This window comes from Sebastes umbrosus, chromosome 6 (genome assembly GCF_015220745.1).
Source record: "Sebastes umbrosus isolate fSebUmb1 chromosome 6, fSebUmb1.pri, whole genome shotgun sequence".
NCBI lineage: Eukaryota > Metazoa > Chordata > Actinopteri > Perciformes > Sebastidae > Sebastes > Sebastes umbrosus.
This window is the reverse complement of record NC_051274.1, coordinates 28,868,676-28,896,595: the sequence shown is the minus strand read 5'-3', so window position 1 is coordinate 28,896,595 and position 27,920 is coordinate 28,868,676. Positions and strand designations below refer to the sequence as shown.

The following is a 27,920-nucleotide window of genomic DNA, read 5'->3' as shown; positions in this document are numbered from 1 at the left end:
TTGAAAACTCAGATAGCAAAAAACTATTAGATTATGTAGACATTTCAAATTGATTCCAATTGTTTAACAGACCCCGATTGTGTTTTTTTTGTTTTTATTCATCTTTTCCTTTTTCTTACATTTTTTATATCGTACAATTTGTATTTTTTTTAAATAGAATTTTTATACTTTGAAATATATATATATATATATATATATATATATATATATATATATATATGAACATGTTTATGTAACTACTGTATTTAATACATTTTAAATAAAATATATATAAAAAAAATACAAATGTAAAAGTGCGCGGAGGCCGGAAGTCGTCATTACCCAAGTCTGAACCACTTCCTACTTCCGCAAACACAGCTCTGTGTAGCTTCCCCGTTTATCGGTTGATCAATGCGGCGGTTGGTTTCTGCCTTTCCGTCTCCTGGCCCCTATTTCATATTTACAACAGCTCCAGTACATTTATGAGTGATTGATAGTAAAGCATCATCAATGACGGCCAACAGCCGCCGCTGCTCCGCCGCCGAGCCTCCGGGCCTGGAGACCCAGCGGCGGGAAATCGAGTCTCTGCTGCGGGATAGTGAGCTCCGCGCTGGGGACAGTTGGTGAGAGTCCGCCCGCACACACACACACACACACACACACACACACACACACAGTGACAGGGCTAACCGTTAGCATCACACGGTTAACGTTACCTAACGGTTGTTAACGGGCGTTCAACGGCACGAATCGAGCCGTTTGGGTGTCGGTTGGTGTGAGATTGTTTGGACCGTTTACTGACTCGGTGTTGGGTGTTAGCCGCCGTTAGCTCATGCTAACCAGGCAGCTGTTGAACTGACCGTTAGCCGACGCTGCTAACGTTGCTAATGTTAGCCTTGTCAACCAGCTGTGATGAGGCGTTCAAGGTCCACTCGTAAGCTTCCACTTTTGTTTTCCATCCAACCAGAGCTCCAGTTTATTTTCTCCTCTCACGTTTGACATCTGATGGAAGAGCAGGTGGAAGATTCAGATCCTTTACTGCAGTGAAAGTACTAAGATAAGTTAAGAAATTATTGTGCCAGAGATTGCTCAAAAATACAACAACATTACAACAAGTTCAAGTGCATAAAATACAAGTGTATAAAATAAAAAAGTACTATTTTTAGCACCAGTGCCTAATAGAATAACAATTAAGTAAGATACAGAAACAAACAAACAGAAAAATAAGTAATATTGCACATGTTGGACATTAATATTGCACACGAGAATGTAAAAAGTAGTATCTGGGCAGAGGTGGAAGATTCAGATCCTTTACTGCAGTAAAAGTACTAATACCATACTGTCAAAATACTCTACTACAAGTAAAAGTGTTTTATTGTTTATTTGTTTTGCACAATTTAAGACAATACAACTCGTAAGGCAAGGCAGCTTTATTTGTAGAGCACATTTCAGCAACAGGGCAATTCAAAGTGCTTTACTTAAACATTCAATAACAACTGTTTACTTATCTTTGTATTTAAGACATTTGCACATACATTAAATACTGTGTCTTGTTACTCTATTTACTTAAATAAATCAGCAAATGACATATCTTGTTACTCTAAATTTTTGTAAAAAAAGAGACCAAGAAAAACCTGATTTGAAGTCTCAAATATCAAAACAATGATGACATCAGAGACACAAGATGAGTCTGAGTATTTTTTGGTGGTTCAAAATACCACTAATATAATAAAGCATCAGTGTTGCCAGTTTGTCATTTGCAACCATTTTGAGAAATTGGCAACCAATTCTTGGCCTTTGGTGCGACTGATGGCAACAACTTTTTAACATATAAAAAGTAGGAACAGCAAAACTTGCACCCTTAAATAAATATATTTTTAATATTTGTTGCATTAGTGATATCTAAATATTGCTGTCAGAACTGAAATCAGACAAAGCGGCATGTGTGTTGGTTGCATAGGCATCTGTTTAGAGACAATGGCGAAACAAATGAAGTTGTTTGACTATGGGGTGAAAAGTTTGACTAACCCGTAAACATCCCAAAAGAATGAGCAGGTTCTGATTTGTTTTTCTCCAGCAGTGTTTCCACTGAAGACAGACTGAAGTGATGTATGTATTTTCTAGGGGTGGGAAAAAAATCGATTCACCTATGTATCGTGATTTATTTATTTTTTAACGATTTTGAAGGGTTAGGGCGGGGTCTGAAATTAACTTCCTTCACTTCCTGCCACTGTGGCAGGCAAGTATTTTTGTCTGCCACTCAGACATTTTTATCTGCCACTTTTGAAGTCTCTGCTGAATGAACAAAGGGAACTGTATATACAAAATACAAAAAAGGAAATAAGATTGATTGGATTATATTCACCAGAAGTATAAAACATTACATGTCCCTTATGAATTAAAAAGAAATACCACTAATTTGTTAGGTCAAATTCTTAGATTTTTGGGTTACTGAAAAAAAACAAAAACTAATTCCTGACAATGACTGATATATTTGATTTCAGGACATCTCTGACTACATACATGCTGAAAATCAAACATTCTTACTTTATTCATTTAGAGATTTTCCAAAGTAAAAGTCCCTAGAAGTGTATGATTCAACTTTTCCCCATAGTCTAGTGTTAAAAAAGTCGCAATAAATTGTAATATTGAATCGCAATACTTAAAAATCACAATACATATTGAATCAGCACCCAAGTACCATGATAGTATCGAATCGGGAGATAGGTGAATCGTCCTAGCCCTCATGTTTTCATCTGGATGCTTTCAGGTAGAAAAGTGTAGTGGAAACATGATCAGCCAGATTCTGCAGCACCATGACTAGGCAGGTTTCTACTGCCGCTGGTACCAAGAGCAGTTTGTTTTGCCTTCACTTGGTTTTATTTTCTATTCAACACTTTTCTAAATCACAACACCCTAAACGTGTCAGTAAATTCCCTTCACAGTAGGGCTGCAACTAATGATTATTTTCATTGTCAATTAATCTGTTGATTATTTTCTCAATTAATCGATTAGCTGTTTGGTCTATAAAATATAGATCAGTGTTTCCCAAAGCCCAAGACGACGTCCTCAAATGTCTCAAAGATATTCAGTTTACTGTCTTAGAGGAGGAAAGAAACCAGAAAATATTCACATTTAAGAAGCTGCAATCAGAGAATTTAGATTTTTTTTTGTTTAAATATTTCTCAAACCGATAATCGTTCATCAAAATAGTTGCTGATTAATTTTATAGTTGACAGCTAATCAATTAATCGTTGCAGCTGTACTTTACAGGTGCACAGTGTGATAATAAAATACCTAGACCAGGTGTGGTTTTACTGCCTGTGTTGTTTGTTTGTTCTTTTTTGATTTGGTGTTTTTGATTTTAGATACACATGCAGTTACAGGAAACCAGACACAGACAGAGAACAGGGTAGACTGATGGAAGGATTGTTAGATGCTCAAAAAGCTATTATTCTTTTTATTTTTTACAACGTGGTTAGAAGCAAAGTGGTTATCTGTCAAACTGTGATAAAAGAATAATGAGACCCAGAACAAAGGAAAGAGGTCTTTAATGGATCGAGACCAAGTGAAGACATATTTACTCAGACTCTCAGTGAAGTGAAGCGAAACTGTGTCTGTGAAATGAAATGAAACTGAAAACCAAACCAGCTGAGATTTGATCACTGGACCAACTGAGTGAATGTGGCAGTTTTGTTTATTAGTTTGTGTTCTTGTTGTTCACTTCCTGTAGAAAAGCCTGACATTTTCATGTTAAATTCAAACTAAAGTGACCTGAGATGAAGAGCAGGACTCATGTAAATGAAAACACTTGATGTGTGGAGTGTCTTACGTAAAGCAGTTGAGACTCGCTGAAGAGGTAGAGGTGTTGTTTGTTGTGGTCAAATGTTTGGACTGTGTTATTGTGTAAATGATGGTGTGATATGTTTATGGACTAGAGCTGAAATGATTTGTCCACTAATTGATTAGTTGATCATTAGAAAAGTAATCTGCAGCTTGGTATTTCATGTCACATTTATCCTGACCCTAATAACTGTGCTTCACGATATTATCCCGATAATCATCAAAATATGCTCAAAGGAAGGGTCCATCTGTGTTATTGTCCGTTTTTTCTTTTTTCAAATTGAATAAGATTATGAGTAATGTGAACGTTAGCACTAGCTGAGTCAACTTTAGCTGTGCTAAGTTGGGAAATAACTGAAAGGGTTAGTTCGGTGTGGCGTGGTATGTATACTTCCGTGTTCAGCAAGGTAAAATTACTGTTTTTGTGAATGGAGTCTGGTGGCTTTGAAGAGAGCAGTATAACAGCTTCAGTTCTCCATCAGAAAGGGCTGTCTGATGACGAGGTAAAGCGGCTGTGAACAAGAGCAGCCGAAAAACGTATTTTAGCTACCTAAAAAAAATCAATATCAGTTTAAGTGTACGCCATATTTAGAATATTTTCACCGCTTTACCTCGCCATCAGACAGCTCTTTCTGATGGGGAACTGAAGTCATTATATCGCTTTCTTTCTTCAATGCCACCAGACTCCATTCACAAAAACAGTAATTTTACCGCTGCATCTATCGGTTAGTTTGTTTGTGTAATATAATCAAAACCATAGACAATATCTAGTCTCATGTTATTAACATGTCATTATTGTATTTTGTAATAATAATAATGAATAATTTCTGTGTCCGCTGACAATATCGTAACATTTTAATTTCAATAGGAAAACCAGCTGGGTGGAAATCATAAAATAAATGTGAACATTTAATTTTAAAGTTAACTTCTAGAAGGTTTTCTCACCTGATCATAAATGGAAATATACCTGTTGTGTTTACTGACATTACTGATGCAAACAAACAAAAAAAACAATACTTCAATTCTGGTGTTCATCTTTGTATTAATTGACCTGTCACCCAGTTGTTGTGAATCATACCATTAAGAGAGAACGGATTAAAAAAGCAGAGCTCATAGAGTAAGCAGTGGCAGTTATGAGTGTGTTAATAATGTGTGTGTGTGTGTGTGTTGCAGGTACGTGGTGGAGCGTCGCTGGTATGAACAGTGGAAGGAGTTTGTGGAGACGGGAGACCAGAACTCGTCGTCCTTTCCTGGTCAGATTGACAACGCTGAACTGTTTGAGGGTCAGTGAATGCCTCGCTCAGCCTCATGACGTCATCACCTGAAAAACACAACTCTTTCCCACAAACTACAAGTCGCTCCTCTGTTTCCTGATATCCTGCTGCTCGAACAGACTCATTTCTTCTTCCTTTTTTTCTGTTCTCATCCAAACAAATTCTTAGTCGACTAAAACTCGTACGATTTTGTCGACTAATCGATTAGTTGATTCTGTGAAACTTGAGTTTCTCCACAAAGAATCACACAAAAGCACCACTTTAAATCTTGTTTTTACCTGAGATGTGCTCACAAGTTTCAGCATTCAGCATGAAAAAAGCATAAAAAATGACCAATTGTCTAAGAGGGGGCATTCTTACAGACACAAAAACTGCAAGTTTTTTTCTGATGCCTGGATGACTTGTCATTGCCTTTTCATTTTCAAAGCGGTCATAACAGAAGCATAATTTTTAGTCATTTGTTGATATTTAAGGAGTTACTGGTAAATGCCAGTAGTTGTTTCCCTTTCCTGGGAAGTTATAAATAAACTATTAGGGCTTCCCCCTTTCAGTTGATTAGTCATTTTTTATGCTTTTTTCATATTTATTTATAGCTCATATTTTAAAGTTGGCACCAAAGTTGACATCATCTTTTATCAACATCAGCAATCAGTGACGCGTCTCCTGTTTTCAGATCTGGACTCGTACCACCTGAAGGAGCGCCTGGTGGAGAACGAGGACTTTATGTTGGTGCCGGCTGAGGCCTGGCACAAGCTGCTGGTCTGGTATGGCATGGTTGACGGGCAGCCGCCGCTAGAACGCAAGGTAACATCACCAGACGCACGCCCGACATGCCAGCCAATCAGATCCTGGTGTCGTTGTTTAGTGGGGGATTTCTGGTGATCCTGGACTACAGTTTAACTGTGTGTGTGTGTGTGTGTCCGTGTGTGTGTCAGGTGGTGGACCTGCCCAGCACGCTGAAGGTGGAGGTTTACCCCGTTGAGATCTTCCTCTGTCTCCATAGCAACATGGAGAACGTCATCACCGCACAGTTCAGTCGCGCCGACAGCATACGTGAGTTGATCTGTGTGTGTACATCTGTTGTCAGTCATTCTCTGACAGATAAATGTGGTGAGACTTACTGTTCAGTTCATCCCAATCAGCAGCAACGATTAGTCAACTAATCGATTAATCATTAAAGTAATTCTTCATGCAAAATATTAGGGGTGGGAAATATATACACATATGTATCGCAATTTTTCTTCTTTTTTTTACGATTTTGAAATAGATTTTTTAATGCTATAATCAATATATTTGCTTCATTTGAGTCTATGTGGAGGTAGAAGGAAGTTACCGCTTTTATTGTTGTATTCTGAGTAACGTGACGTCATATCCGTTCCATAACCTTCAACCAAAACAAACCACAGCGAGACGAGAAAGTAGAAAACGGTGGAGGGTCTGCGTGGATACGACCTGCACCCTCACATGTTACATTTTTCACTTTCTCCAAGGACTTGAATCTCATTTAAACATTGTGTTGTGTGTATATATTTGTGTGTGTGTTTGTGTGTGTGTGTGTATAGACTCGATCCAGAGGGTGATGTGTGAGGCCTTCTCGGTACCTCCGGGCTCAGAGTGTCGTCTCTGGATGAAGAGTTCGGACAGCAGCTGTGAGCGTCTCAGGAACGTCCACGTGAGCGTGTTGGACGCCTGTTTGAGCTCCGGGATGGTGAGTACACACTCTGTTTGACATCACTAATATAATATAATATAATATAATATACTGATGATCACTGGATCTGCAGATTCATTCAATAACGTTCTCAAAGTGAGAGTCGGGTAGATTGTTTCCACATGACGTCATCTCTTTACAACCACTAACTTCCTCATAGCACCAAGTCTCCTTTAAAACATAACTCAGAGATAAGCTGGAACATGCCTGTGTGTGCGTGTTTGTATGTGTGTGTGTGTGATTGTGTATGTGTGTGTGTGTCAGACGGTGATTATGGAGACGAGAAATGCCGACGGCACCTGGCCGAGCTCCAGACCTCAGATCATGTAAGAACACTATCTGTTTCTCTCTCATTGGTCTTTAATGCTTCTTCTCCTTCGTCACTTCCTTCTGTTTGTCCCTCCTCTCCTTTCTTCCTGTCTGGGGAATTGTCCGTCTTTGTCTTCATTTCACTTTCAGTTTTGTCTTCTCTGAAAATCTCTCTCTCTCTCTCTCTCTCTCTCTCTCTCTCTCTCCTGGTTTTATTGTTTTTTCTTTCTGTTCTCTGCTCGCTCTCGTTTTCATGTAGTCATTCTACCCCTCCGTTTGATTTGATCGATTCTGTTTGAAGAAGTAGAGTCCTGCCCTCATGAGATGATCTCATCCAACTCTTATATACCTGTCTCAGAAGCGGTGTGTATGCTGCAGAAAGGTCAAACATGTCTCTGGTACATGGATTGTCAACCAGAGAGCACTTTATAATGTCGCTCCACCCCATTTATATCAATGAGGGGAAGCTAAATCAGAGGTTCTTAAACGTTTTGGGGCCACGGACAATTTACAGGAGAGAAAATTTTCCAAGCACCCCCTCATAATCGGAACGCTGATTAAGCATAATCCTTACTTGGGGTGGGAAAAAAAATTGATTCACCTATGTATCACGATTGTTTTTTTTTTTGTACGATTTTGAAATAGATTTTTTTAATGGCAAAATCCATTTATTTGCTTCATTTGAGTCTCTGTGGAGGTAGAAGGAAGTTACCGCTTTTATTGTTGTAGTCTGAGTAACGTGACGTCATATCCGTTCCATATCCGTCACCAAATCAAACCGTAGCGAGCCGAAACAAGAAAGTAGAAAACGGCGGAGGGTCTGCATGGATACGACCTGCGCCCTCACATTTTATATCCAGCGTGGTAAACACTACACATCCAGTAAAGTATGGAAACACTTTGGGTTTCACACATCGCCGGAGAAGCAGAGCTAGACATCCCGGCTAAAGCTGCATGCTAATTCTGTCATGGATAGGAAACGTTATCGTATCGCGGTAACTTGCGGTCAAGCCGGCCGTCACTCTCATCTCCGTGGTCAAATGGGCCGACGCTACAACTGTAGAGCACCCATATACTGACATTTATGTTAAATGCATTCAAACGGCCTGACCATGGATGTATAAAGAGAACGGAGCTGACGGGAGAGCTAGCAACGCACTTGGAGAAGTTATAGGAAGTATACACGTGCGACTACGTCCAATTTTCAATTTTTTATATACGAAATACATATATAGAAATAAGATTGATTAATTTACTACTGGATTACTAGGTAATTTAAAGCTTCATAAACAAGTAAAAAAAACTTTAGTTGGACTTTGTCACAAACGACAATATGATTTTTCTCACTACAACGCTGTTTCCCTGCCTCGTCTTCCTCCTCCTGTTTCCATCTGTAAAGCTGAACTGTCCTGATATCAGTCACATTGAGTCTGATCTGCTGATGACGCCTGTTGTTGGTTGTTCAGGAGGAACTCTGTGGAGGAGCAGGACTCGTACCGAGGACAGCCGGGAGTCTGCGGCCTCACCAACCTGGGCAACACCTGCTTCATGAACTCTGCTCTGCAGGTCTGACACACACACACACACACACACACACACACACACACACACACACACACGCACGCACGTCCAGTTTTAGTCACCGAAAAGTCAATCGATTTTAGTCAAAATGTTTTCTCTCTTAATTTTGTCAGCTATTTTTTTTTTTAATTTAATCTTAGTCACCAGATTATATTCAACATTTTTGTCATCTTAGTCAAAATTATTTTTCATAAAATGATATCATTATCTGATGAAAAACACAGTTTGAATGATTAAGAATGCAGCTTTGCAGTTTGTTCGTGTCCTCCTGACGGCGCTCATTAATGATGCACAATTCAGTTGCACCCACCGGTCCGTTATGAGAGCTGTAGCTGAGAGATGTAAAAATATGTGTTACTGAACCACCCAAAGCCGACCCGTGCATCTTTGAAGTTCACTGATGGGATTTTAACAGACTTCAGGGGTTACAAGGCTTCATGAAACATGCGTTGTGCATAATTAACACCAGGTTGGTGTCAGTGTTCCTCCTCAGATTTACACAGACTGAAACATGAGCAGACTGAGGCTCAGAGCAGCTGAGCTCCTTCATTTTCCTTTGCAACTTATTAATATTTATTTATAATCTAATTAATCCGGTAGAGAAGTGTTTTGTCAGGTGTGAGGTCCACTGTGCTTCAGTTTTAAACTCTACTTGGTCTCCTTTTGTTCATCCTAACTCCTCCCGTCTCCTTCTGCAGTGTCTGAGTAACACTCCTCCTCTGACGGAGTACTTCCTGCAGAGCTCCTACCTGGAGGAGCTCAACTTCACCAACCCGCTTGGCATGAAGGGCGAGATCGCCGAGGCCTACGCTGACGTCATCAAACAGATGTGGTCTGGGAGGCATTACTCTGTGGTGCCGCGCGTCTTCAAGGTAACAACATCATGTTAAACTCATGAGTTACTGATTAGACACAGGTGGATCAACTTCATCAAAAAAGAAACAAATATTGTTTTGAAGTGTAGCGTATTTTCTAGGCCTCTGTCATCTTGCCAACACAAAGAAAACACTAGAAAACTCTGCTGTAAGTTATTATTGTGTTTGATGCATTTACAGAAGAGAGACAGTTGATCTCTGAGCTGTTCTTCCGTCTGTCAGATGAAACTCTGAACAGGAACAGAGGAGTGAAACTAAACTCCAAACCACAGAGACTTACAGAGGAGATACACTACTACTACTACTACTACTACTTTAAACACTACTGCTGTGATTCTATAGCGCAACAAGCACCGGATTATGGAGTACGGAACCCACCAAAATAAAAAATAGATGAATAAATAAATGACTCAATAAATAAATATGTCATTAAATGTAGCAAAATTCTATTAAAATAAATGTTCCTGCAGTCCATTATTAATGACCAAAGCTTCAATCTCAGTCACTATATAACTGAGGATAACTGAGACCAACAAACATGTGATGCATTACCTGTCCTGTGTTTTAACGCGTGTCCTAATATCTGTGTTTGTGCAGACGAAGGTGGGTCACTTTGCGTCTCAGTTTCTGGGTTACCAGCAACACGACAGTCAGGAGCTGCTGTCGTTCCTGCTGGACGGACTGCACGAAGACCTGAACAGAGTCAAAAACAAGGAGTACATCGAACTACGGGACGCCGAAGGACGACCAGACCAGGTGAGCTGCTCCGATCACACCTGAGAAACAACCTGGCTTCCAGTTTATAGATTTAGTATTAAAAGTAATTTGTTTCTAAGCGGCTGTAAGGCTCCAAACAAATAATGCTCTTCTCATAGCTCACATTTCCTCTTGCTGTCCCACAGGAAGTGGCCGAGGAGGCGTGGCGTAACCACCGCCGGCGGAACGACTCGGTGATCGTTGACACGTTTCACGGCCTCTTCAAGTCCACGCTCGTCTGTCCGGAGTGCCACAAGGTCTCTGTGACCTTCGACCCCTTCTGCTACCTGAGCGTCCCACTTCCTGTCAGCAAGGAGCGCGTCATGGAGGTCTTCTTTGTCTCTCTGGACCCCTACGCCAAACCTGCACAGGTAACTGTTAATATTTTACTGTTTGATTAGTGTGATTGTTTTAAGCTTTAACTGTATGTTCCCCTACTTAAATACTTCCAACATGATGGTAAAGTGTCAGGAAAACTTGAGTGCAGCGATGTGAATACAGTATGAAATGTTTTCTTGTGTGTGTTTTTGTGTCTGCAGCATCGTGTTGTGGTTCCTAAAGCAGGAAAAGTGTCTGACCTCTGCTCTGCTCTGTCCGAGATGACCAGCGTACCTCCCACACAGGTCAGTGTTTGATGTGTCAGTCAGATTTTGTGATGAAAATGAGAAAATAATGTTGTCACGATACTAAAATTCTGACTTCAGTACGATACCCTGCCTAAATATCTCGATACCGATACTGAAACGATACCACGATAAAACTCTAAAACATCAGGAAAAGTAATGGAATATTAGATGACGGAACATGAAACTTTGAATTATTTTTGTAATAATTAAAAATGTTAAAATGTACAAATGTATTTGATAAAAAAAAGTTAAATGGTATGCAGTAACCTGATGTCCCAAATACTTAAAGCTGCAGTGGGTAGAAATGGAGGAAATATGATTTAAAAAAAGGTTAATTTTTATGAAACGGTCACTCTCTCCTGACAGTAGTGTATGTGTAACCTCATTGTCACACACAGATGTTCAAAGTTATTTTTTGTGTAACCTTTTTTCTCCACATCTCTTAACCGTCTGTGTGTTTCAGATGGTGGTAGCTGATGTGTTCAACCACCGTTTCTATAAGATCTACAACGCTGATGAATCTCTGAGCTGCATACTGGACCGAGACGACATCTTTGTGTAAGAACATTTTTTAACTGTTTAGTGTTCGAGCTGCATGATGAGGACAAAATCCTGCCAAGTTTAGTTGAGTCTATTCCATAACAAACAGCAAACTGTTTTGGGGTTGAATGTTCACTGCTGTTTAACTTGCTCCTGTGTCCAGGTACGAGCTGAGTGTGCTGGACGAGGAGCAGCAGGAGGAGCAAGTGCTGCTGGCTCTCTACCTGAGGGAGCGCTCTCACTACAGAGACTACGGCTCGGGCAGCAGCTCGTACGGCACGTCGCTGTTCGGACACCCGCTCCTGCTCAGCGTGCCGCGCGACAGCTGCAGCCGGGAGGCGCTCTACAACCTGTTCCTGCAGAGGCTGGCGTGAGCGACACACACACACACACACGCATATCATTGTATAGCATGACAGAATATAGTATGTCATGTATATCTCACATTGTAGCATAGTAGGTCATGGTTTAACAAGTTATTTTTTTATTAAAGCTTTTTATAGTTTTCTAAAATCTAAATTAGGGTTGTCAAAGTTGACGCGATAACTCATAAACGCAAATTTGTTTTAACGCCACTAATTTCTTTAACGCATTAGTGCAACTTGCGATTTTTAGGTTGTATGAGGGGCTCAGTTTTAAAGGTAGAAACTAGAAAACCTAAAGAATCCATTGATACCAACAATGTCATACCAGCTTGTCTTGACGGAGGTTAAATAACGCTCCAATATTACGCTAAATTTTGGCGAGAAGAAACTGTCAAAGGGGTCCCTTGACCTCTGACCTCAAGATACGTGAATGAAAATGGGTTCTTTGGGTACCCACGAGTCTCCCCTTTACAGACATGCCCACTTTATGATAATCAAATGCAGTTTGGGGCAAGTCATAGTCAAGTCAGCACGCTGACACACTGACAGCTGTTGTTGCCTGTTGGGCTGCAGTTTGCCATATTATGATTTGAGCATATTGTTTTATACTAAATGCAGTACCTGTGAGGGTTTCTGGACAATATTTGTCATTGTTTTGTGTTGTTAATTAATTTCCAATAATAAATATATACATACATTTGCCCACTCCCATGTTGATAAGAGTATTAAATACTTGACAAATCTCAATTTAAGGTACATTTTGAACAGATAAAAAAATGTGCGAATAATCATGATTAACTATGGACAATCATGTGATTAATCGCGATTAAATATTTTAATTGATTGACAGCCCTACTTTGCTATAAACTAAATATATTACTAAGGTGTATGTGTGTGTGTGCAGGCGCTATGTTCGACCTCCCGATCCCTCTGAGGAATTGGAGGAAGAGGAGGAGGAAGAAGATGAAGATGAAGAGGAGCTGTACAAGACTCAGACCAACGGCATCAGTGACGGTATTGTCTCCTCCTGCAGCTACAAGCTAGATATTAATAATAATAATAATGTTTATTTATATAGCCCTTACCAAAATCTGAGGTAACGGCGAACAAAGCTCCGAACAGTATCGGGTGCCCGGTAGTAGTAAGAACAGAAGTTAATTGACAGTGAAAATAATCAGAACCAGGTTTATTTCGCCAAGTATATACATACATGGAATTTGACTCTCTTTGCAGCTCTCTCAATGTACTTATACAGAATAGAAATAACAAAATACAAGATTACAATAATAAAAATGTGTTGAACTCATGGTGACATGCCGGTTTATTGTGAGCTGCATGTGTTCTCAGCTGTTTGAACTGCAGTTTAGCTTCACTCTGATTTGGTTCTTTGCTGTTTCCTCAGAGGAGGAGCAGGAGGATGTAGAGAAAGCCGGGCCCTCTCAGACAGAACTCTGCTGCGGCGATGCATCGGCAAGCAGCCAATCGGACGACACCGCTACCGCCGAGCCCCACCCCGATATAAACCACACACAGCCGTCATTGGACGACGGCGACACGGAGACCAATAACGGGTCCCAGAACCAGACTGAGCCCGTCTGCAGCGCCGACGCTAACACCGCCAACGCCGATGATGTTAATCCCTGCGAGGGCTCGTGCAGGACCACTGACACCAGCTCAGAACCACCAGCAGAGCAACCGCAGCAGCCGCCCTGTGAGACCACAGAAGAAGAAAAAGAAGAAGACAAGCAGGAGGAGGCGTGTTCCCCGAGCCCGCCGGCCAATGAGCAGCCAGCTAAGAGGAAGGCGTATCGCAAGAGGAGGAAGAGTCTGTTCACCATCCAGGCGGTCAACTCCAACGGGACGACTGAGAGAGGGATGGGAGAGGGAGGGAGCGCTGTCTCCTTCAGCTGTAAGCCTGAAAACACACACATGATGTTCAAACCTCAATTATTCAACAGATAAATTAATTATGACAGCAATACAATTTATGATGCTCTCTTGTTCCCATTTATTCAATTTTCAACTTTGGAAATTAGTCTAGTGAAATAGTGAAACATTGAACACACTAAGACCGAAACATAAGATGTATTAAACATACTGTATAATATAATGGCAATGTTTCACCTTCGAGGTGAATGTAAGGGTGTAAGCATTAGGGCTTGGGCGATTCACCTATCCCCTGATTCGATACTATCATGATACTTGGGTGGCGATTCGATATGTATTGTGATTTGATATTGCGACTTTTGTTCACTTTTTTAACACTAGACCATGGGAAAAAGTTGAATCATACACTTCTTTAAAAAAAAAAAAAATCAATTCACCTATGTATCACGTTTTTTTTTTTTTACGATTTTGAAATACAGTTTTTACTGCCAAAATCAATATATTTGCTTCATTCGAGTCTATGTGGAGGTAGAAGGAAGTTACTGCTTTTATTGTTGTAGACTGAGTAATGTGACGTCATATCCGTTCCGTATATGTCAAACAAAACAATACGCTGCGAACTCAGAACGCATTTCTCCTCAAGAAACACTCAAAAGTGGATTAATATGAAAAATATGTAATTTCTTCACAGAAACACATCTCTATACTTTAATTTAGAAGTTTACTTTCCTTGTTTTAAAAACATTTCTGAGATGCATTAACATGTAAAATTCTCATTCTGGGATCATTTGCCATAAGAGGACGATGTTTTATGTTTTAAACAACTGAAAAACTAGATGTTACGAGAAGGAGTGATAAGAAGCTGCTAGTACAGTTAAACAAGTCTGCCGCAGGTCACTTTACATTGGTATCGTACTCTCTGCTGTTTTGCATTAAATAGAAATCAGATTTATATTAGTTTTCCCTGATTTACATGTACTAATTACAGTGCTGTCTCTCTTCAGCTCAGCCTTATGTGGCTATTGACTGGGACCCTGAAATGAAGAAGAGATTCTACAATGAAAACGAAGCCGAGGTCAGTGTGAACATGTTTGTTTATTCAAATTAATACTATGCTATGACTTTTTTCTAGACTTTTTCCGACATGCTATAGTATGACTTTTTTGTATGAATTTTTTCAATATACTATACTGGGACTTTTTTCAATATGCTACGCAATTACTTTTTGACATGCTATACTATGACCTCTTTATTACGACTTTTTTACGACATGTTTTTACAAAGACTTTTTGACATATTATACAATGACATTTTTATGCCTTTTTTTTTGACATACTATGCAATGGCTTTTTTACGACTTCATTCGTCATGCTATAGTATGACCTTTTTTTTACGGCTCTTTCCGACATACTATACTATGACTTTTTTACGACTTTTTTCGACATAATATACTATTATTTTTTTTTTTTTCCTTTTTCAACATGCTATACGATGACTTTTTTAGACATACTATAATGTGATTTTTTTCATGACATTTTTGGACATGCTATACTACCACTTTTTTTCATGACATTTTTCGACATACTATGACTTTTTTTGGCATACTATACTATGACTTTTTTACGACTTTTTAGGATAGCATGTCGAAAAATTTCATGAAAAAAGTCATAGTATAGTATCTCGAAAGATTGCATGGAAAAAAAGTCATAGTATCGTATGTCGAAAAATTTCATGAGAAAAAAGTAATCTTGAAACATCTCATGAAAAAAAAGTCATAGTATAGTATCTCGAAACATTTCATGAAAAAAAGTCATAGTATAGTATCTCGAAACATTTCATGAAAAAAGTCATAGTATAGCATGTCGAAAAATTTCATAAAAAAGTCATAGAATAGGATGTTGAAAAATTTCATGAAAAATGTCATGGTATAGCATGTCGAAAAATGTCATTAAAATTTCATGAAAAAAAGTCATGTCGAAAAAATTCATGAAAAAAGTCATGTCGAAAAATTTCATGAAAAAAGTCATGTCGAAAAATTTCATGAAAAAAGTCATAGTATAGTATCTCGAAACATTTCATGAAAAAAAAGTCATGTTGAAAAAATTTCATGAAAAAAGTCCTCGAAAAATTTCATGAAAAAAAGTCAGAATAGTATGTCGAAACATTTCATGAAAAAAAGTCATAGTATAGTATCTTGAAAAAATGCCATGAAAAAAGTCATAGTATAGTATGTCGAAAAAGTTCATAAAAAAAAGTCATGTCGAAAAATTTCATGAAAAAAGTCAGTGTAGTATCTCGAAAAATGTCATGAAAAAAAGTCAGTACAGCATGTCGAAAAATTTCATAAAAAAGTCATAGTATGTCGAAAAATTTCATGAAAAAAGTCGTCGAAAATTTCATAAAAAAAGTAATGTCGAAAAATTTCATGAAAAAAGTCATATTATCTCGAAGAAATTTCATGAAAAAAGTCATATAGTATCTCGAAAAATGTCATGAAAAAAAGTCATAGTACAGCATGTCGAAAAATTTCATAAAAAAAGTCCTATAGTATGTCGAAAACTATCATGAAAAAAGTCGTCGAAAATTTCATAAAAAAAGTCATATAGTATCTCGAAAAATTTCATGAAAAAAAAGTCATGTCAAAAAATTTCATGAAAAATGTCATATAGTATCTCGAAAAATTTTATGAAAAAAAAGTCATGTCGAAAGATTTCATGAAAAAGTCATAATATAGTATCTCGACAAATTTCATGAAAAAAGTCATAGTATCTCGAAAAATTTCATGAAAAAAGTCATGTCGAAAGATTTCATGAAAAAAAGTCATAATGTATGTCGAAAAATTTCATGAAAAAAAAGTCATGTCGAAATATTTCATTAAAAAAGTCATAATATAGTATCTCGAAACATTTCATGAAAAAAGTCATAGTATAGCATGTCGAAAAATTTCATAAAAAAGTCATAGTATCTTGAAAAATTTCATGAAAAAAAAGTCATAATATAGTATCTCTAAAAAATTTCATGAAAAAAAGTCATATAGTATCTCGAAAAAATTTCATGAAAAAAAGTCATGTCGAAAAATTTCATAAAAAAATTCATGTCGAAAAATTCCATGAAAAGTCATGTCGAAAAATTTCATTAAAAAAAGTCATGTCGAAAAATTTCATGAAAAAAGACATTATCTCGAAGAAATTTCATGAAAAAAGTCATAGTATCTCGAAAAATTTCTTGAAAAAAAAGTCATGTCGAAAGATTTCATGAAAAAAGTCATAATATAGTATCTCGAAAAATTTCATGAAAAAAGTCATATAGTATCTCGAAAAATTTCATGAAAAAAAGTCATGTCGAAAGATTTCATGAAAAAAAGTCATTGTATGTCGAAAAATTTCATGAAAAAAGTCATGTCGAAATATTTCATTAAAAAAGTCATATAGTATCTCGAAACATTTCATGAAAAAAAAGTCATAGTATCTCGAAAAAATTTCATGAAAAAAAGTCATATAGTATCTCGAAAGATTTCATGAAAAAAAAGTCATGTCGAAAAATTTCATGAAAAAAGTCATATAGTATCTCGAAAAATGTCATGAAAAAAGTCATGTCGAAAAATTTCATGAAAAGTCATTATATAGTATCTCGAAAAAATTTCATGAAAAAAAGTCATGTCGAAAAATTTCATAAAAAAATTCATGTCGAAAAATTCCATGAAAAGTCATGTCGAAAAATTTCATTAAAAAAAGTCATGTCGAAACATGTCATGAAAAAAAGTCATAGTATCTCGAAAAAATTTCATGAAAAAAAGTCATGTCGAAAAATTTCATAAAAAAATTCATATCGAAAAATTCCATGAAAAGTCATGTCGAAAAATTTCATTAAAAAAAGTCATGTCGAAACATGTCATGAAAAAAAGTCATAGTATCTCGAAAAAATTTCATGAAAAAAAGTCATATAGTATCTTGAAAGATTTCATGAAAAAAAAGTCATGTCGAAAAATTTCATGAAAAAAGACATTATCTCGAAAAAATTTCATGAAAAAAAGTCATGTCGAAAGATTTCATGAAAAAAAGTCATTATATAGTATCTCGAAAAAATTTCATGAAAAGTCATGTCGAAAAATTTCATAAAAAAATTCATGTCGAAAAATTCCATGAAAAGTCATGTCGAAAAATTTCATTAAAAAAAGTCATGTCGAAACATTTCATGAAAAAAAGTCATAGTATCTCGAAAAAATTTCATGAAAAAAAGTCATGTAGTATCTCGAAAAATTTCATGAAAAAAAAAGTCATGTCGAAAAATTTCATGAAAAAAGACATTATCTCGAAGAAATTTCATGAAAAAAGTCATAGTATCTCGAAAAATTTCTTGAAAAAAAAGTCATGTCGAAAAATTTCATGAAAAAAGTCATATAGTGTCTCGAAAAATTTCATGAAAAAAAGTCATGTCAAAAGATTTCATGAAAAAAAGTCATATTGTATGTCGAAAAATTTCATGAAAAAAGTCATGTCGAAATATTTCATTAAAAAAGTCATATAGTATCTCGAAACATTTCATGAAAAAAAAGTCATAGTATAGCATGTCGAAAAATTTCATAAAAAAGTCATATAGTATCTCGAAAAATTTCATGAAAAAAAAGTCATGTCGAAAAATTTCATGAAAAAAGTCATGTCGAAAAATTTCATTAAAAAATTCAGTGTAGTATCTCGAAAAATGCCATAAAAAAAAGTCATGTCGAAAAATTTCATAAAAAAATTCATAATATAGTATCTCGAAAAATTTTATGAAAAAAAAGTCATGTCGAAAGATTTCATGAAAAACAGTCATATTGTATGTTGAAAAATTTCATTAAAAAAAGTCATGTCGAAAAATTTCATGAAAAGTCATAATATAGTATCTCGAAACATTTCATGAAAAAAAGTCATAATATAGTATCTCGAAAAAATTTCATGAAAAAAAGTCATGTCGAAAAATTTCATGAAAAAAGTCATAATATAGTATCTCGAAAAATTTCATGAAAAAAAGTCATGTCGAAAAATTTCATTAAAAAGTCTGAGTATAGTATCTCGAAACATTTCATGAAAAAAAGTCATGTCGAAAAATTTCATGAAAAAAGTGATAGTATAGTATCTCAAAATATTTCATGAAAACAAAGTCATGTCGAAAAATTTCATGAAAAAAGTCATGTCGAAAAATTTCATGAAAAAAGTCAGGTCGAAAAATTTCATGAAAAAAAGTCATGTCGAAAAATTTCATGAAAAAAGTCATAATAGTATCTCGAAAAATTTCATGAAAAAAAGTCATGTCGAAAAATTTCATTAAAAAAGTCTGAGTATAGTATCTCGAAACATTTCATGAAAAAAAGTCATGTCGAAAAATTTCATGAAAAAAGTCATATAGTATCTCGAAAAAAAAGTCAGGTCGAAAAATTTCATTAAAAAAAGTGATAGTATAGTATCTCAAAAAATTTCATGAAAACAAAGTCATGTCGAAAAATTTCATAAAAAAATTCATGTCGAAAAATTCCATGAAAAGTCATGTCGAAAAATTTCATTAAAAAAAGTCATGTCGAAACATTTCATGAAAAAAAGTCATAGTATCTCGAAAAAATTTCATGAAAAAAAGTCATATAGTATCTCGAAAAATTTCATGAAAAAAAAGTCATGTCGAAAAATTTCATGAAAAAAGACATTATCTCGAAGAAATTTCATGAAAAAAGTCATATAGTATCTCGAAAAATTTCGTGAAAAAAAAGTCATGTCGAAAAATTTCATGAAAAATGTCATGTCGAAAAATTTCATGAAAAAAGTCATAGTATCTCGAAAAAAAAGTCATGTCGAAAAATTTCATGAAAAAAGTCATGTCGAAAAATTTCATGAAAAAAAAGTCATGTTGAAAAATTTCATGAAAAAAGTCATGTCGAAAAATTTCATTAAAAAAGTCAGTGTAGTATCTCGAAAAATGGCATGAAAAAAAGTCATAGTATAGCATGTCGAAAAATTTCATAAAAAAGTCATATAGTATCTCGAAAAATTTCATGAAAAAAAAGTCATGTCGAAAAATTTCATGAAAAAAGTCATGTCGAAAAATTTCATAAAAAAAAAGTCATGTCGAAAAATTTCATGAAAAATGTCATAATATAGTATCTCGAAAGATTTCATGAAAAAAAAGTCATGTCGAAAGATTTCATGAAAAAAGTCATATAGTATCTCGAAAAATTTCATAAAAAAAAGTCATATTGTATGTCGAAAAATTTCATTAAAAAAAGTCATGTCGAAAGATTTCATAAAAAAGTCATATAGTATCTCGAAAAATTTCGTGAAAAAAAGTCATGTCGAAAGATTTCATGAAAAAAAGTCATGTCGAAAGATTTCATGAAAAAAGTCATGTCGAAAAATTTCATGAAAAAAAGTCATGTTGAAAAATTTCATGAAAAAAGTCATGTCGAAAAATTTCATTAAAAAAGTCAGTGTAGTATCTCGAAAAATGGCATGAAAAAAAGTCATATTGTATGTCGAAAAATTTCATGAAAAAAGTCATGTCGAAATATTTCATTAAAAAAGTCATATAGTATCTCGAAACATTTCATGAAAAAAAGTCATAGTATAGCATGTCGAAAAATTTCATAAAAAAGTCATATAGTATCTCAAAAAATTTCATGAAAAAAAAATCATGTCGAAAAATTTCATGAAAAAAGTCATGTCGAAAAATTTCATAAAAAAGTCATAGTATGTCGAAGATTTCATGAAAAAAAAGTCATGTCGAAAAATTTCATAAAAAAATTCATAATATAGTATCTCGAAAAATTTCATGAAAAAAAAGTCATGTCGAAAAATTTCATGAAAAAAGTCATGTCGAAAAATTTCATAAAAAAGTCATAGTATGTCGGAAACTTTCATGAAAAAAGTCGTCGAAACATTTCATGAAAAAAAGTCATATAGTATCTCGAAAAAATTTCATGAAAAAAAGTCATGTCGAAAAATTTCATGAAAAAAGTCATAATATAGTATCTCGAAACATTTCATGAAAAAAAGTCATAATATAGTATCTCGAAACATTTCATGAAAAAAAGTCATAATATAGTATCTCGAAACATTTCATGAAAAAAAGTCATGTCGAAAAATTTCATGAAAAAAGTCATATAGTATCTCGAAAAAAAAGTCAGGTCGAAAAATTTCATTAAAAAAGTGATAATATAGTATCTCAAAAAATTTCATGAAAAAAAGTCATGTCGAAAAATTTCATGAAAAAAGTCATATATTATCTCGAAAAATTTCATGTAAAAAAAGTCATGTCGAAAAATTTCATGAAAAGTAGTATCTCGAAACATTTCATGAAAAAAAGTCATAATATAGTATCTCGAAACATTTCATGAAAAAAAGTCATGTCGAAAAATTTCATGAAAAAAGTCATATAGTATCTGGAAAAAAAAGTCAGGTCGAAAAATTTCATTAAAAAAAGTGATAGCATAGTATCTCAAAAAATTTCATGAAAACAAAGTCATGTCGAAAAATTTCATGAAAAAAGTCATGTCGAAAAATTTCATGAAAAAAGTCAGGTCGAAAAATTTCATGAAAAAAAGTCATGTCGAAAAATTTCATGAAAAAAGTCATAATATAGTATCTCGAAACATTTCATGAAAAAAAGTCATGTCGAAAAATTTCATGAAAAAAGTCATATAGTATCTGGAAAAAAAAGTCAGGTCGAAAAATTTCATTAAAAAAAGTGATAGCATAGTATCTCAAAAAATTTCATGAAAACAAAGTCATGTCGAAAAATTTCATGAAAAAAGTCATATAGTATCTCGAAGAAATTTCATGAAAAAAAGTCATGTCGAAAAATTTCATGAAAGTCAAATAGTATCTCGGAAAGAAGTTTATAAAAAAAAGTCATGTCGAAAAATTTCATAAAAAAGTCATAACATAGTATCTCGAAACATTTCATGAAAAAAAAGTCATGTCGAAGAATTTCATGAAAAAAGTCATAATATAGTATCTCGAAGAAATTTCATGAAAAAAAGTAATGTCGAAAAAATTTCATGAAAAAAGTCAAAGTATCTCGAAAAATGTCTTGAAAAAAAAGTCATGTCGAAAAATTTCATAAAAGTCATAGTATCTCGAAAAATTTCATGAAAAAAAAGTAATGTCGAAGAATTTCATGAAAAAAGTCATATAGTATCTCGAAAAATGTCTTGAAAAAAAGTCATGTCGAAAAATTTCATGAAAAAAAAGTCGTGTCGAAAAATTTCATAATATAGTATCTCGAAGAAATTTCATGAAAAAAAGTCATGTCGAAACATTTCAAGAAAAAAGTCATGGTATAGTATCTCGAAACATTTCATGAAAAAAAAGTCATGGTATAGTATCTCAAAAATTTCATGAAAAAAAAGCATGTCGAAACATTTCATTTCATTTCACTTTGACACACTATATTACTTTTTTCGACATACTAACTATGACTTTTTTTTATGAAAATTACGTCGAAAACAAAGTCATAGTATAGTATGTCGAAAAATTTAAAAAGCCATAGTATGTCGAAAACAGTAATATAGTGTAGTATAGCATGTCAAAAAAAGTTGTAAAAAAGTCAAAGTACAGCATGTCGAAAAAAGTTAAAACAAAGTTGCAAAAAATCATAGTATACTATGGTGATGCAAGTCGTAAAAAATCCTTGGTATAGCATGTCGTAAAAGTTCATAAGAAAGTGTTAAAGTCATAGTGTAGCGTGTCGAAAAAAGTCACGAAAAAAGTCTTAGTACAGGTTGGGTGTGAACACATCATTAATCTGAAAACAAAATGATAAAATGATTGAAAGCTGTACAGAAGTTATGTTGGAGACTCAGCAGCAGCTGTTCGGTCTAATAAATGATTAAAATTCTGTCTGACCTGTTCAGTAGGGAGATAAAATGTAGGATGACATCTTCCTCATCTTTCTTTGCCGTCTTGTTTCTCTTCCTGTGTAGAAGTATGTAAAACATGCCAGCATGGAGGTTCCTCAGCAGCAGACGACGGTTCAGCTGCAGGAGTGCATCGAGCTGTTCACCACTGTGGAAACACTGGAGGAGGAGAACCCATGGTAACACGCACGCACGCACGCACGCACGCACGCACGCACGCACGCACGCACGCACACACACACACACACCTTCCTGAGGCCTGTTCTACGAAGCGAGTTCAACATACCCAGGGTAACTTCTCATTATCTGGCCTAACTAACCCTAATAACTGCGATCACGCTAAGCGGCCCTACGACGGTGGTTATCAACTCGGTAATCCTACATGTCCACAGGGTCCGTCCTTTCCACGCTTCCCATTCATTGTTTATGTAAACAGCTGTGCAATGCATTCTGGGAGCGACCCCGACCCCGGCGGTGTGAAACAGACTCGGAAGCAAATAAAAAATAAATATGAGAACATAATTCAAAGCGGTAAGCAGGCTTACTTTCATATCTTATAATCACCACAGCATAGCTAACATATAAGTGCCGGTAGCAAAGTAACGCAATTCATAAGTTTCACACCGTCGTTGCAGCTGAAAGAAGAAGGCTAAAATATTGTAATACACACTAGAAGAATACACCAACGCAGCACATTAATTCAATGGAATACACACATGTAATTATAGTCTATAGTCTATAGTGCTCTAGACAGGGCAGTGATATTATAAACCTATTAATGTATGCATTCACACAGTCGACGATCTTTTGCCAGCTGCATTTCTGCGCTCATGATTTTAACTTCTTCGTATTTGTTTCATATTATCTTAAGATCCGCGCACCAAGCTCTGATTGGTCAGCAGGTTAGGTGTTCAGCTACCTCGGTAAGAAGTGAACCACCGTCGTAGGACTGTAAACCCTGAAGGGTTAACCCTGAAGTTACCTCGCTAACCCCAAATCCTGCTTGGTAGTACAGGCCTCAGGTGATGAAGAGTTGAGAAAGGTGTACGATGATGGTGTGTGTTTTCAGGTACTGTCCTGTGTGTAAGAAGCACCAGCTGGCCACTAAGAAGCTGGACCTCTGGTCTCTGCCGGAGGTTCTTATCATCCACCTCAAGAGGTTCTCCTACACCAAGTTCACCAGAGAGAAACTGGACAGCATCGTGGACTTCCCCCTCAGGTACACACACTCAGTCACACACACAGCGCCTTCAAATGAAACTCGTGAGCTCGTGTTTACAACATGGGAAGTCGTGTACGCGATGTAGTTAAGTCGTGAAGAATGCCGCTGCTAAGCAACGGCAATATTAACGTTACTGTCGGCATCTAGAAGCCACAGAGGCTAACAATTTAGCAAGCTAGCAAGTGGGTAACATAATGACAGAGGAAGAAGACGAGGCTGTTGGGAGTATCAACATTTTCCTCAGACATATTATAAAATTACAAAGGATTACAACATACGACTAAAATTACAATATTAACTTATTATGCACCGAAAAAATTAACATCCAAGGCCTCCGCCATTTCTCACGTCAACAAACACGTCACAACTCGTGAACTCGGAGCTTTCAGAAACTTTGAACTTACATTTGTGTGTCGTGTTGTTGCAGAGACCTGGACTTCTCCGGCTGCCTCCTGAGGAAAAGTCTGTCCAATGGGGAGCCTCCGAGCCGTTATGACCTCATCTCTGTGTCCAATCACTACGGAGGACTCAGAGACGGGCATTGTAGGTCCCTTTTAGTTAGCTGAGATAATGCTGACTCAAAGAGGTGATGTTCAAGGCTTCATTCGTCATGTTTTACTGTGTGTGTGTGTGTGTGTGTGTTTCTCCAGACACCAGCTATGCGCGGAACAAGGACAACGGTCAGTGGTATTACTTTGACGACAGCAAGGTGACCTACGCCAGAGAGGACCAGATCGTGGTGAGTATGACGCTGACGCATTGTGCACGCCCCCAGTTTAGAGACACAGACAGGAGTACCAGCACGGGAGCAAAGTAATGTACTGCTGTGGGCGGGGGCAGCAGCAAAACACATTTTAAACACCTAGAAAATTCAGTTTAAGTGTGTACTATATTTAGAATTGAACTGAAGGCGTTATATCGCTCTCTTCAAAGTCACCAGACTCCTTTGACAAAAACAGTAATTTTACCTCGTAGAACACAGGAGCTGTTAGTTTTAAGCTGCCGCGTTCGGTTAGTTTGTTTGTGTTATTGTGTGACTTTGGTGTTATTAAAGGGTTAGTTGGGATTCACCAAAGTCACACAATGACACAAATAAACTAACCGATCGAGGCAGCGGTAGACCAGCAACTCCCATGTTCTGAGAGGTAAAATTACTGTTTTTGTCAATGGAGTCTGGTGGCTTTGAAGAGAGCATAGAAAACAGCTTCAGTTCCCCGTCAGAAAGGGCTGTCTGACGGCGAGGTAAAGAGGTGAAAGTATTCTAAATATAGCGTACACTTAAACTGATATTGATTATTTTAGGTGTTTAAAAAGCATTTTGCTGCAGCCCCCGTCCACAGCAGTACATTACTTTGCTCCCGCGCTGATAGGAGTGTGGTTTAATTAAATGATTAAATACCATCTACTGTAGGTTATACACTGACTACTATGAAGAAGAACTTCATACAACCACACTGAGAAAAACCCGAACTGTCCCTTTATGATAATAATAAACTCCAACCTGAAAATAATCCGTTGTCTTTTCTGTCGTGCAGACCAACGCTGCCTACGTCTTGTTCTACCATCGACAAGACAAGATCAGAAAACCCACTCTGCCCGCCCCCAACACCAGCCCCGCCGCGTCATCGTCCACCCAGCCCGCCAACGACATCACTTCCTGCAAGGATGACGACGCAGAGCTGGGCGCAGCAGCCGCCGCCGCCTCCTACGTCACCATGGAAACAGACTAATTGAACCCCTCGGGATTTAGTTTAAATCTACTTTACATTAATTTGTTTTTGCTTCTTCAGAACAACGGGCCTCTTTTTATGTAATTTAGTTTTTTTTCTTCTTATTTTCCAACAACACTTGAACTTTCTCTGATTACTTCTTTTCCCACCGAGTTACTGCAGGCTGAATCTCAAATCTCCTCAAATATTAGTTTTCTCTGCTTGGTAGATAACACGGACACTTGATACTCAGGTAGTTTGATGCACCGGGGCTGAAGGTGATCTGGAGCTCAGTTTTAATTTGAGCCTAAACTGGAGTTTGAATATAGAAGTTTGGACCGACGTCTGCAGGGAGGAAACCATCAATCTGCTCTTTACTGGTGATCACAACTCAGGAGGGGTTTCATTATGAAGCCTGGAGCGTGCCAGCAAAATAAGTACAGACTTTTACTGCGTTTAATTATAATCAATAATTCATTAAAAATGATGCATTACAAAATACAAAGTAAAGACATACATAAAGATCGTACAACTTTCCAATTGATAACTTTTTGTCCTCATTCTTTCTTTAAATGATGAATTAATAATTCGATTTTAAAATGGAATCACAATAAATGAATTGTGAAAAGGTTTTTAAATGTTTCTTATCTTCCATCTCAGTTTATTTGCTCTGATATTTACAGTTTGTACTTTGTGATTAATTTAAAGACATCTCTTGTTAATACATATTTGCTGCTTAAAAATTAATTTATTTTGTAGGTGGCACACTGATTACGTCTTGTTAAAGCTTTTTTAAAATTAAATTATTCATTCATCATTTAAAGACAATAACAAATGAGTTTATAATGCATCATTTAAATGTAATCTAAAAGATGTAAATAAGAAAATGTTCATTTTTAATTGATACTTTATAAAATTGATTATAATAAAACACAGCAAAAGTTTCTTATTCAGGTTTCACACCAGGTTCCATATTGGATGAGAATTCATTTAATATTAAAAACTAAAAGGAATACAGTTCATTATCTATAAATTAGAAAACACTTTGGTTCTGCAATTAATTTAAAATCCAGCTTTTGAAACATTCACACCTAATTTTAAGTAAAAGCTATTAAATATTCAAATAAATTATGTTAAATAGTTTCAACATTTTCATGTTTTTAAATGAAAGCACATACATTGTTGATGTTTTTTTTTGTACTCAACAGAATTCAGTAGAAACTCATTAAAGTGGCCTAAGGAGCAGTGTGAAGGGGATTATGGGTAATCAGAGGAATGTGTTTATAGCAGAGAAACAGATAATTTAATATTGAACAAAGCTGCCAGGGATGAGAAATTAATCTTTCTTTGTATATTTCGGTTGTTTTCTTCTGCTATTTATTTTTTTTTAAAAATGGAATAATTTCAGCTGTCACATGACTGCAGGTTTTTTTTTTTTTTTGATTATTTGAATTGCTCGACTGGTGCAGGACATTGAGATGCTTATTTTTCATATTTATAGGTGAAAATTTGTATTCTGGCGTGAAATTATTTGACAGAATGACGGACGCTGGCAAAGTTTTCTCTTTGTGGTCAGAGTGAGCTCTTACTGATTTTTAAACCGGCTCTGTGTACAGTATTTTTGTATTGTAAGAAATTTATTAATATTATAATTATTATCATTCCTGGGTCGAGCAGGAGGGAAGTTTGGGCTGATTTCTTTCTTTGGTCTTCCTGTCAAATATCAGATGAAAATATTTTATTGTACTTTCAATCTTTTGATATGAATAAAAGGATGATTATCACGATGACACAAGAGCGAGTTTTTTTTTTATACTTTTAGCTTTTGTTACTTAAAAATGTTCTGTCGCACCCTGTAAACCCCAGACGCATTTCACAGGGTGCCTTAAAAGAAGTCTGAAATTCTAGTGTCTGAAATTTAGACCTAAAAAAAGGTCCAGTGTGTTGGATTTGGCGGCATCTAGCGGTGAGGTTGCAGATTGCAACCAACTGAAACCTCCTGTTTGCCAAGCGTGTTGGAGAACTACGGTGGCCGACGTGAAAACATGAATGTCCCTCTCTAGAGCCAGTGTTTGGTTTGTCTGTTCCGGGCTACTGTAGAAACATGGTGGAGAGGACCCGCTCACTATTTAGATATAAACAGCTCATTCTAAGCTAACGAAAACACGATTCTTATTATCAGGCGATAATACACTAATGAAAACATACTTATTAATATTATATTCCATCCCTTAATGTCACACACTGGTCCTTTAAAGTCTACTTCCGTCCACCTTGTGCATACATGCAACACGGTTGTGCAGGTAAAAATACTACTTCCCAACACCACTAAAACAAACATTCGTCTGCTTACCGGGTT

The 27,920-nt window shown here is 36.1% G+C and overlaps 1 protein-coding gene across 1 annotated transcript; it reads left to right on the top strand.

The window, feature by feature from the left end:
* The first annotated feature begins 331 nt into the window (after window positions 1-331).
* usp11 (ubiquitin specific peptidase 11) lies at window positions 332-27,351 on the top strand. The gene is made up of 21 exons (XM_037772890.1): window positions 332-602; window positions 4,996-5,105; window positions 5,770-5,900; window positions 6,032-6,149; window positions 6,659-6,804; window positions 7,072-7,133; window positions 8,583-8,682; window positions 9,396-9,569; window positions 10,170-10,328; window positions 10,475-10,699; window positions 10,868-10,951; window positions 11,418-11,512; window positions 11,658-11,864; window positions 12,764-12,873; window positions 13,262-13,768; window positions 14,751-14,821; window positions 22,697-22,809; window positions 23,700-23,849; window positions 24,280-24,395; window positions 24,503-24,591; window positions 25,388-27,351. The coding sequence occupies exons 1-21, from the start codon at window positions 490-492 to the stop codon at window positions 25,580-25,582; spliced, it is 3,075 nt and encodes a 1,024-aa protein (XP_037628818.1). The 5' UTR covers window positions 332-489; the 3' UTR covers window positions 25,583-27,351.
* Window positions 27,352-27,920: the final 569 nt, after the last annotated feature.